This window comes from Aythya marila (genome assembly GCF_965140915.1).
Source record: "Aythya marila genome assembly, chromosome: 5".
Lineage (NCBI taxonomy): Eukaryota > Metazoa > Chordata > Aves > Anseriformes > Anatidae > Aythya > Aythya marila.
The window spans coordinates 61,594,703-61,606,211 of NC_139046.1; the positions used below are offsets into that span (position 1 = coordinate 61,594,703).

General features: G+C 45.4%; 1 protein-coding gene across 9 annotated transcripts in view; it reads left to right on the forward strand.

Moving 5' to 3' along the window:
* The first annotated feature begins 723 nt into the window (after window positions 1-723).
* The window catches only part of TUB (TUB bipartite transcription factor), a 59,203-nt gene continuing 48,417 nt past the window's right edge, over window positions 724-11,509 (forward strand). The window contains exon 1 of one of the 9 annotated variants that reach the window (XM_082762131.1): window positions 724-1,083. In XM_082762131.1, coding sequence (XP_082618257.1) covers window positions 1,046-1,083 — 38 coding nt within the window. In that variant the 5' untranslated portion in view covers window positions 724-1,045. The remainder of the gene's footprint in view (window positions 1,084-11,509) is intronic. The other 8 variants (XM_082762133.1, XM_082762135.1, XM_082762132.1 and 5 more) reach the window with 8 other exon arrangements.

Sequence of the window (11,509 nt, forward strand, 5' to 3'; positions counted from 1 at the left end):
TTCTTTCTTCAGACCGTGTTTATTACCGAGAGGGTTGTGAGGCATTGGAACGGGCTGCCCAGGGAAGTGGTGGAGTCACCATCCCTGGAGGTCTTTAAAAGACGTTTAGATGTAGAGCTTAGGGAAATGGTTTAGTGGGGACTGCTAGCGTTAGGTCAGAGGTTGGACTCGATGATCTTGAGGTCTCTTCCAACCTAGACGATTCCGTGATTCTGTTAATATTCAGGGTTCTGCCTTTATAGGAAACAGCTTTTCAACATTGCATGCGAGTGAAGCATACAGGCACCCTTCTGCTTTATCCACTCGCTGAGCAAACAAGCGTGGAGCCAGAAGCTGACGGCAGCTGGCGGAGCAGCGGTCTCCATGGCAGGGCCGGCAGTTCAAACACCCCTTAACGCTGCTGCCGCGCCTGCAGGGCTGTAGCAGAGCCGCCCTTGCCCTCCCTTTCCCCTCCCAGCCCTCAGCCCGCGCCGCCTCAGCCATTTTGGGTCGAATCGCGGGCATTTCGGGCTGCTGCTGAGGCGCGGCTCGAACCCGCGAGCGCTGCCCGCCCGTCGGCCGCCTCAGGGCTCGGCCGTCACCGTGACCGGAGGCGTTGCGGCTGCCGGGGCAGGGGCGGTCCCGGCTCGGGGGGCGGCCCCGCTCCTCGCCCTGCCCGGGCGCTGCCTCAGCGCGGCGGCGGCGGCAGCGGGGGGCGGGCGGGCAGCGGGGCCGCGGCGCTGCCTCCCCTCTCCCTCCTCTCCCTCCTCTCCCTCTCCCTGCCCGCCCTCCGCCCCCTCCTTCGCCCCCCGCCTCGCTGCCGCTCCCCATGCAGCCCTGCCCGCCGCCGCCACCGCCGCTGGTACTGCTGCTGCCGGCAGCCCTCCCCGGGGGGAGGTATCGGCGGCCGCTGCCGGGATAACCGGCGCCCCGGACGGAGGATGCTGCCCGCGGCGCGGCGGCGGGATCCGACTCGGGCAGCAGCAGCCGCCGCGTCCCCTCCTCTCCCTCTCCCTCCTCTCCCTCTCCTTCACCCCCCGGCTCCGGGCACCGCCGCCGTGGAGAGATGAGTTCGAGGCACCAGGCGGACTGGATCCCTTACAGGTGAGGAGAGGGACGGGACGCGACGGGACGGGACGGGACGGGGCCCGCTGCCGCCATGGCGAGCCCCGGGATCGCCATGGCAGCGCCCGGCAGCGCCCGGCTGCCATTGGCGCCGCCGTTGCCAGGAGCGACCGCGGCCGCTGCCCGCCGGCCCCGTGCGTCAGCGCAGCCCGCGGGCCGCCGCGGGGAAACGCCACACACAGAGCAGCAGAAGAAGGGGATGAAGCCGCTTTTTCTCTTTTTTTTTTTATTCCTCGTGGTTCAGGGAAGCGAGCAGAGACAAAGCCCTGGATCTTGAGGGAAACGCTGGTGTGACAGTAGCTGTGCCGTTTCCAACACGGTGTTCGTGAATGTTAACCGTGTGCTTACAGCCAGCAGTGCCCCCAAACCAAAAGGCAAACACACTGTGCTTCTGCTCTGACGGGTCTGGGTTAGGCTTCTATAACTTGAGCTCTCTCAAGGGAGTTGACTTATTTTGCCGTCTCCAGAGAGCTAATTCCAGAGGCAGAGGTTGGTCTGTGCAAATCTTGCTTCCAGGAGCCCCTAAACGTGCCCGTCTGGGAAACAGCAGCCTCCCAGTGTTATGTCTGAAAATGTTTTATTTGTAACTTAGGTCAAAGTCGCCTTTTGTGGAAGTGAAACGTGCGAAGTGAGGGAGCAGCCGGGTGTGCACCCCTTGGGATACTTCGTCTTCTCTCTGGGAGCAAACAGCCCCGTCCTTACCTGCCCCGTTGCTTCACATTCCTGCTTGCTGTAGCGAGTCCCACAGCTGCACTGTCAGAGTTCAGGGGCCTGTTCCTTGCCCCCTTGAGTGTATGCACAGCTATGTACCTGAATTAACTCAGAGAAGTGTTTTTTCCTTCAGCAAAACGTCACAGTTTTCCTTACAGTGGCACGATCCAGAGGGAGTCAGTTCTGGGTGTCTTGCACAACTCTTTAAGCACTCTGCACGTCCCAAACTCACACAGCAGATTACGCTTCTGCTCTTAAGATGCTGAGAACATTTTGGGTGAGTTAACAAAAAAACACGAAACAATTCTTTCAGCGTCGGTGCAAGTATTTTCATACTAAGGTGTATGAAAGGTCCATGTTATTTGTGGGTTTCAGCATTTTGCCCTAAATGCCTTTTCTTCTTCTTCTCTTCCATATTGTGTTTTTGAAACACTAATAGTCATAGGATGAGGAGATTCAAGTTTGCTAACGTTATGAAATATAATTGGGAAGTGATTTTTAATGTAAATACATTGCATTCATCTTCAACAAAACGTATTTCATAGATAGAAATTCAAGCATATGATTAAGTCCTTGCTTATATTACTACATGCCAGGTATACTTGCCTACAGCTTTCTTTAAAGAAACAAACACAAAACTGAACCCATTTTAATAATATCTCTGTCATTTATTACAAAGAATCAAAATAGTTTAGACTTAAGTAAAAAATCATTTGCAGCTCATGTACTCCTCCCTCCTTCTCCCTTCCAAAAAGGTGACTCTGGATGGCCATTGGGAGTAAGGGAGAACTTCCTTAGGATTCACATTCTCAAGCACAGGGGTATTTTGCTTGGGGATCCTTTGGCAGTTTCCAGTAGAAAATACAAAGCAAAAATGGATGGAATCGTTACCGATTCAGAGAAGGTGATTTTTTTTTAGTTTAGAAATATGTTCCAGTTTCACATTGTTTTCCTGAGCTCATTTTTAATGCAGGGAATCCCTGAAATCAAGATACTCGTTTTTATTTTATGCTGTTGTGCCTCAGAGAAGTAAGGACATTCCCCATGCTACTTAACTGCAGTGAAAAGAAACTGTTGCTAAGCTGCTGCCTAAGATAAAAGCATCAATGTGCTTGGAGTAAGGTCCTAGTGCCTATTATTGTTACATTCTTACTTCTTTAGCAATAAGTTTTGATACTATACCTTTTAAAGCAGCCTTCATAGAACTATCCAACCTGTTTAATGAGAAATGTATAGAGACTTTCAGCTGCAATCAGTACCCATAGGAGTAACTTTGCCGCCAGCCCCCCGGGACCGCTGCACAGATGCCTGCTTCTGGGAGGATTTGTAGGGATGGAGCTGCTGTGGCCGGCAGGACCCCGCGGGCTATGCCCCGGGTACACGTTGAGTGGAAGGCACAGATAAAGCGATCCACAGCCTGCTTACGCAGTGGCATCGTGCCTCTTGATATATACAGGGTGATGGTAATAATATTCGTTATTTTATGTGGGACATTTTTTAGGAGGCTCAATTTTCCTAGCTTTCACGAATTTGCTCTGAAGTTTTGAGGTTGTGCTTAGAAATTGCAGCTGTAAAGAGTCGCTGCGTATTTATTTGCAAGGTGAGGGACTGCAGTGGGATGAAAATTGTGTTGGGAGCAGAGCTGTGTTGTAAATTCCTGAATCATAGCAATTAGAGCAGCTAAGAAGATTGCTGAAAGCGTGATGCGTAAACAAGTTCTGGAACGGGAATGCGCATGAAGATGAAGGGTGTCCCACGCTTGTTTCTCCGGGCTTTTTGAAATGCTGGTATATCATCTATCCTAGGGGCAGCAGCACAGGTAAAGTGCTCGCCCCCTCTGCAAGGTGCAGTTTGTGATGGTGAGCGCATCACAGCGCAGGCGAGCTTGCTCTCAGCTGCCTCCTGTGGGGGATGGCATGGATAATTTATAAGAGCTTTGCTTTTTCCGAAGGAAAAGGTACAAAGAACATGTGTCTGCTCTGCTCTGAATTAGGCTGTCTTGTCTCAGGTTATTGCTATGTATAAAATCAGCCTGGTCATGGGCTGTTAATGCATTGAAGTTAGAGCTCTCTTAGCGGGGGTCTGTGCTCGTGTATAGGTGTTACTCTTACAGCACGTAGAGGCTGCAGCTGAGATCAAAGCCCTGTTGTGCCCAGCATCAGTGGCAGGAGCTGTACAAGCACATCTTCAGAGGCAGCTGCTGCCGATAGCCTACATCAGCCAGGCAGGGAGCAGGGGGAGGGAAATAAAATATCACTTCAGTTCTGCCAGAGAGGGAAATGAAGACCAATGGAAGTTGGAGGGAATTGGCTTGCAAGGAAATGGGGCACAGCTCAAGGGAGATCAGCAACGGAGCTGGGAGCGCAGCCGAGGCGCCCTGTGCTTTGCAGAGGGCCGGAGGGGGATCGGAGTCGGGGGGTGAGGCTGAAGGGACCGCTCTGCCTCGAGCAGGGAACGCTTTGGGCTGGGAGACAGGCACTGACCGCCCGGCTGCCTCGCGGGGTTCTGCCCTCCGGCCACCTTTGCGGTGTCAACATCCAGGCCGAGAGCAAAACTCACCTCCTCCCAGGCCAAGGGGTTTCTGGTGGTGACAATCGCTCGCAGATTTCTGGCAGTGACAATCATTTGCGAGCCATCTGTGCCAGATTTGGGTTGCAGACGGAAAATGGATATGAAATGTTACGTCTCTTCTCTCAGCTCCCCAAGTCAGACAGTTTTGACTCTTACGCCTGAGGGTTTTTGGACTTCCCTTAAAGCTGCTTGCATTTAGACGTGCAAGCAGCAGCTTTTCTGGAAGGTGGTACTTCCATTAGTAACTAAAAATTGCCCTTCTAGAGAGCTGGATTCTTTTCACACATCCTCCTTGTTCCTCTTTCCTTCATGACTTTATTTTTTAATTCATTGTTTTCTGTTCTTTCTCTTTATGAACAGATTTCTTTGTGCCATTTGTCCCTAAATCTTGCTGTCCTTGACTATCTTTGTTTCCTTCTCTCTTTCCCGCTTCCAGCTTATTCATGACAATAGAATTCTGTCTTGCCAGCTGCATGCTGCCTGCAAATCTCCTTCTCTGTAAATGTCTTTATTCAATTTATATTTCATTATTTGTGACTTCTGAATAAATCCACCCCAACTTCTCATTGTATCACCTAAGTAGTTAGTACTGCTTGCAATTTTTTTAAGTTTAATTTTTTTTTTCCAGGTTATTAAGAATTAATTTCAGTATTTGCAGCAAGTTATTCTAAGGTCCTTGCTGTAAGCATGTCTGTGAAATCGGTGTTTAGTTTATATCTCACTTGCTGCTGAAGCTCTTGTCGCTGTGATACGCGATGGTCAGTGCTTGGGATTAGGAGATGCCCTTCGCAGTGATGGTCAGCACTGTGCAAATGCTTCTATTTGCTTTCATATTTGTTATACGATCATCAGCTTCTTTTGACTGTCTGTTCTGATCTTAAGAAAATAGGAAGGAAGAGAATGGTCACCTAAATAGATAAAGAAAAGTTCTCCCAGAGAAGGGTATATAGAGCACACACATGTAACTATAGGACAAGGTGGAAAGACGAGTAATTATTTTGGAAAAATGTGAAGGTTGATAAAAGATGGGACCAGTTTCTTTTGCTGACATCAGCTTGTTTTATCTAAGGCTTTGACTTGGATTTATATATATGCAGTAACTGTGGATATATTGTGGGTCATCTATGAATAATTTTTGTTTATTTCTACATCGTCCAGCTTTGTGACATGTATGAAGGCTCAAATGCTTGCTTTACTTTGTAGTTAATTTACTCCATGTATACCTATTTATTCTTTTACATTAAGAAGAAAATAAAATATATTTTTACCTTCCCTTTCAGAGGTTATAGCAGAGATGGCTTTCATATTTTCAGATTGCAAATAAATTGGGAGATTTCCAATTTATCTGTTACTTACCCTTAAAAGGAACAAGTGACCCAGTTTAAAAGGCTTCCTTTGGGGAAATGCAGTATGGCCCTGTGCAGGAGAACAGTGGCTGCTTCTGCCAGTGCAAGAACTGTGCAGATCTTGGACGTTGTCTCTGTGCAGCCAGACTGCTGCCTTTATATCCAGAGATAGGAATGCCATATATCGCACACCACCCTCGGCCTTGCATGTAATTACACCTGGTTACTTGCTGGAAGGAGTCACAGAGGTGCTGTGAGAGTCTTTCAGTTGACTTTGAAGGGAACTGCGTTGGTTCCCAGACCTTTTCCTGAGCGAGTAACGAGCAGCAGCCTGCAAGGCACTGATGTCAGTGTGTTCATGGCCGATGTACTGATCTGTCTCTCTGACAACTCGAGTGGCCGAGTCATTCTCTGATTAAGTGGAGTTTTAACTTGAGTTCTCAGGTGTTTACCCAAATTTAGCCTCGAACTGCAAATTTCAGTGGAAATCTCATGATTCCTGTTGAGATGCGTGTTAACACAACTCGGTGAATATTATAATTCGTAATTAATATAACTCCTTTGACATAGGTAATGAAACCACAGCATGAAGTTTTTAATGGTAATTTTAATTGTAATCATAGTTCTAACTACCTGCAGGTGAGAAATTACAAGATGAGGAAATGCCTTGATTAACTTCACATGATGACTAAGTTGGAAATTGTATCTGCAAGTGAAATACAGGGTTTGATCCATGTTTAGCAGAAGGATCAAAACATCTCTCTTTCAGATTGGATATCAGTTTGAAAGCAAAATGAATAAAGCTAAAGGCGAGGTATTTCCATGAATGCATACCTGTGCTACAGCACCAAGAGTAAGGAAAATTAATCTTTTTTTTTTTTTTTTTTTTTTCAGAGTAGTTTGTTGCTAACTGATTCTAATACGGCAGCATTTTCACTTGACTGCAGTAATAAAAAAAATACTGCAAGGTGTCGCAATTCTCACTTCTGCAAACTTGAGGAAAATATTGGATGTCTTGTAGAAATTAACAGGTAACTTGTCTGGATGATGACTTGGACTAATTGCCTAGGTCAGGCTGAGCGGCAGCTGACAAACTGAGACACTTACTGTACCTTGGAATGCATCCTACCAATTCTGGCAGATGTAAATGCCAAGACTCAAGCCAGGAGTATGAATCTCCTTTAAACAAGCTTTTCCAGACCTAGGTGAAGTCTTATATGTCTACCTAAAATTTTAGGGCAGGCATACAGGGAAATAATCCATCTTTTGGGACACTGCATCTGTAGAGCAATGGTAAGTGACATTGAAGACATCTGTGCACACCAGTGAATCAGGCTCTGGTAATTGATTCTTCAAAGGTCCTGAACTGTAAATCACTTCACTGGCTGTTGCTGCAGATTTAAAAAATGAAGTACAAGGTCTTAGAGAAAGTTTTGTGCTGGCCCTAGAATAACTCTAGCTTTGTTTTATGGGCTGCCCTTAAGGCAGAGCTCAGGTGCCTCTGCATTTGGTGCATCGTTAGATCTCCGCGACGATATAGCTGTGAATAACCCTATTGCTTTGCTTGGTGGAGAATTGGTTAAATTCTTCCCTTCCGCCTATCTCTGTGGTATGTCCATGCTGCATACTGCACTGCAGCAGGGAGGCACTTGGACGGGCTGCGTGTGAACTAACGCAGATCTGGAAAGCTGCACAACATCAAAAGGCAGAAGTGATTTACTCCTTTGAGGAGCAATGCAGTTCCACCCGTCAGGAGCTATGGAGTACAGTAGTTAAACTGTTCCCAGTATGTCTTAGGTTGTTTTCAGCTAGCTCAGTGTCTATCAGAGCACAGATCACAACATCGGTGTAACTTTTAATTTAAAATTCATTAGTTGGTTTAAACTGGGAATGTTAATTTTTTGGCTCTTAAGAACACTAGACACCCTATCATGATCTACCTAATCTAGGCTCTGGCTTTTCAGAATACGAGGTTAATTCTTTTTGGATATGCCAGGTATATTAATTATGGAACGATACATTAATACCCAGAGAAACTAAGCCATCGTGTCAGTGCAAAAAAGATCAAATATCAACACATTGCTAGATGCTTGAGGCATCCCCCAAGATGGATGCTAGCTACTAAACACAATATAGAATAGTGTTCTGGCACTATTGAAGCATCTCAAAAAATTGGTAATTACTTAGTTCAGCTTGAATATCACTCACAGATTTTAAAGATCAACCAAAAACAACACAGGGGAAGTTAAACTGAAATGAATGGTTCTTCCTTTCTCTCTTCCTTCCATTTTTTCTTCCTGTTTTGATTCTGATGCACTTTCTGTTACTTATTCATGTGATGCTCTATTTATGAGGCTTTGCAAGATAGAGGTTGTACTGAGTGGTGCTGGAAGGGAAAAAATAATTTTCCCATTCTGTGCACCCCGCATCAGAATGATTTGTAAGGTTATTCTGTTGAAAATGTGATGTCTATGTTTGCATAGGCTGGAAGGTGGGATGTGCAAGTTCAAGTCTCTGCCTGGTGTTTTGCCTTCATTAGGAAGGATTTCTAATAGCCTGCATGAGTGCCTGGACTTTGAGGTTATTTGGTGGTGGGGAGGTGGGCTTGTCCTTTCCTTTTTCTGTCTCAGAAATTTTACCCAGAAACTCTGGAGGTCATTGAGTTTGCAAGATTTAGGTTTGATAAATTGGCATTCATTTTGCAAAGACTTCTGGCCAAAAACCCGGTGAACTCTAGACTCGATATGAAAGATTTTACGTCTTAAAGATTAATTTTGCTTAAATTGTAGTTTCTGAAAGCCAACATTTCATTGAAGTGATACCGACTAATGTAAACCATTAAAAAAAAAAAAAAAAAGGAAAAGAAAGGAATTAAAGGAATTAGTAAGGCAACTCGGAGCTCATTGGAAATGACCACTCCATTGCTGCACTTTGGGTTTACCATCTGTTTTCTGCATCCCACTAAACTAGAACCAGCTTGAAATAGAAGATTTAAGAATACGTGCAGAATAGGTGTGTTTTAGCATCAGGCTGCTCTAGGCCTGCAAAGGATAGAGAATAGTACTACGTAGTAAGACTTGAAGAGTTTATGGCTGGATTTTTAAGACTGCTGAGGTGACTCTGATTCTCTGCTCCTGTTATTTCCTAACCACGAGCCTCTTTGGAAATCTGAAGATTCTGTGGAAAATCCAGTGTGGTGGAGAGAGAAGGTAGGAGAATAACTATTGTGGTGCCCAGTCAAAAAGATGAGCAGCATATAACACGTCGCAGTTTGTATGCCGTGTGCGGCCAGAACAACTCATTCTCATCTGGAAAAGCTTATTCTGAAGAAAAACTTAAGATGTCTTACAGGCATAGAAGTTTTCCCTGCATTGCACTCTGATTTGTAAATACACCCAATGAACAGTGCTAGTAGTCCTCGAAGTAATTCTCTGTGTTTTGAAATGAAAACTCAGCCCAGAGGATTTTAGTGTACATCCAACTCTGCAATATGGACAGGCGCTTGGACTAACGATGCTAAACATGACTGCGTATTGCAATAAGCAGCAATTAGAAAGATGGGGTTATGTATGATTTTGTTCTTTGTTTTGTCTTCAATAACTCCTATCTAATTTTTCATCAAAACGGCTATGATTTTGTTTCCTTATTTTTTATTTTCCATCCATTAGAATAGATCTATAAGTAACAACGATTGATTTCCTGTTAATCATTTCCTAAGTTATTTGCTTTGTGAAATGAACAGCCTGTGTTTTCTTTTTGCATCACAAAATGCCTACCTGCGTATGCTAACGATACTCCATACTTAAGGAAATTATTCAGCTTCTTTCTGTGGCTCTCTCCCTTTTGTGTGTGTCCTCTGTATCTGGAAAGTGGATCTGTAGTGTTTGTCTGGTGAGCTGTCAAATTGCTGGTATTGGTTTTGGGGAGGGCCACCTATGTGCCACTGAGATAGTGCCTGGAGATAACATGGGTTGGATTAAATTTATCAGTAAGTCGGTAGCAGTATTTCCTTATAATCTTCCATCTCTTTTAAAATTATCTTTGAATGGTGATAAAGCAGATAAATATTTGATGAGGATTTCAGGTCTGTGCTCCCATTCGGGAACTGTCACCATAATCACTTCTAAAATAGATTTCAGATTCAAGCCGAGGTCCTGCTGTCAGCACGTGGACACAGGGGAGAGCAGACAAGTTCCCAGGGGAGCAGCATGGCTTGCAAACACGCGTTGCTTCAGCCACACGGTCAAGCAGACACTGATTGCCCCTGTGGTCGCTGTTGTGGGGCTTGCAAGCCAGAGAAACACGCGCCATGCTCCCAGTTTGCTGACTCCCAGTTTGCTGGGATATTTATATCCCAATAAATACAAACTCAGGTTGTGAGTGAAGAACGTGTGAAGAAGAGCCATCACGTGCTACATTGATTAGACTTTTTGTGCAGTCGGTAATTAGTGTCCCATAAAGGAACCAGAAGGTATGCCATCGTATGTTTTTATTTGAGAGGAGTCGAAAAACATCTGCTGATGTGCGAATGTTGATTAGACCCAAAGGGGAATCTTATTTCCCTTTTGTCATTCTTTTTTTTTTTTTTTTTTCCCCAGTGATCCAATATCTAAAATGATACTTTCAGCCTTACTCAAATGAATTTAGAAATGGCTTCCCACAGTGCCAGAAGTGGCTTAATGACACCTGAAATGGTTAAAAGAGCTCTCCAGCTTCGTCAGTTATGGCTTTTTCTGTCTCAGAGTACGTGCTTGCCTGTTATTTCTACCATTGCCTCCTTTCTGAGGCACGCACCAGGTGACTTTTGGCGTGGCCGTGACTTGTGAGTTCAGTGTTACCCCATGACCTGGCTGCACTGTGAGGGGGTGCCGTGGTCTGTGTATGCCTGTACCAAGTGGTCCGAGGATCAGCATAGCTCCTGCAGCCAGGACTCCTCCAGCTGGTGCTCATAACATCTTTGCAGATTCTCATTACTCCCCTAACACTGTTGAGTTGAGGCTACTTAAGGTCTTTGCCTCCACGTAGCCACCACCTTTTCCATGAGACCGGTTCAACTTGGTGTTTTTGAGGAACTTCCCCCTCTCCAATTTGAGTTGAAATTAATCAACCAGACAAAAAATAAAAATTTATGAACACGTAAGTCTTGCTTCCTTAAGAAACCAAACAAAATCTCAATATCCAGGTAGTGAATTGCCAGGGAAGGAATTTGAAGTTCGAGTGCTTTGGTCAAATTTTATTACAGAACCGCTGTGGAAAGGAGAAATCTTCCAGAAACTCCCAGAGATGCACTTGTTGGCTGCTTTCTGCCTACCATCCTTCTGCGAAATGCAGCACTGAGATCCGTGCTTCCCAGGAGAAAACCTAACCCTCCGATAACTAAATGTTTTGCATGTATTTTTACTTGCATGGTGTGATTTGCTTCCTGTTCTAGGAAATCAGCAATGAGTCTGATAATCACACGTTTCTATCCAGATTTTGCCCACATTTTAATTGAAAATGTTTCCTATGAGGGAGTCAGCAGGCTGAGCTGTGTGCGCTGACAAGCCTGGCTGTGGTGCTTCAGTCCCCAGTGGAGATTGCTTTTGCCATAATTGTTGCTAACAGGCATTAGAGCAGCTGAAGTGGAATAATTAAAACGACAACTTCAGCCACGTATTAAAAATATATACATATGAAAAGGGCAGTGAAAGGCCCTTGCCCGTAATGCTTTGCATTTGATGTCACAGCATCTGAATATCTTTGATCAATAAAAGCCCTTTACATCTTATTCCTCCACC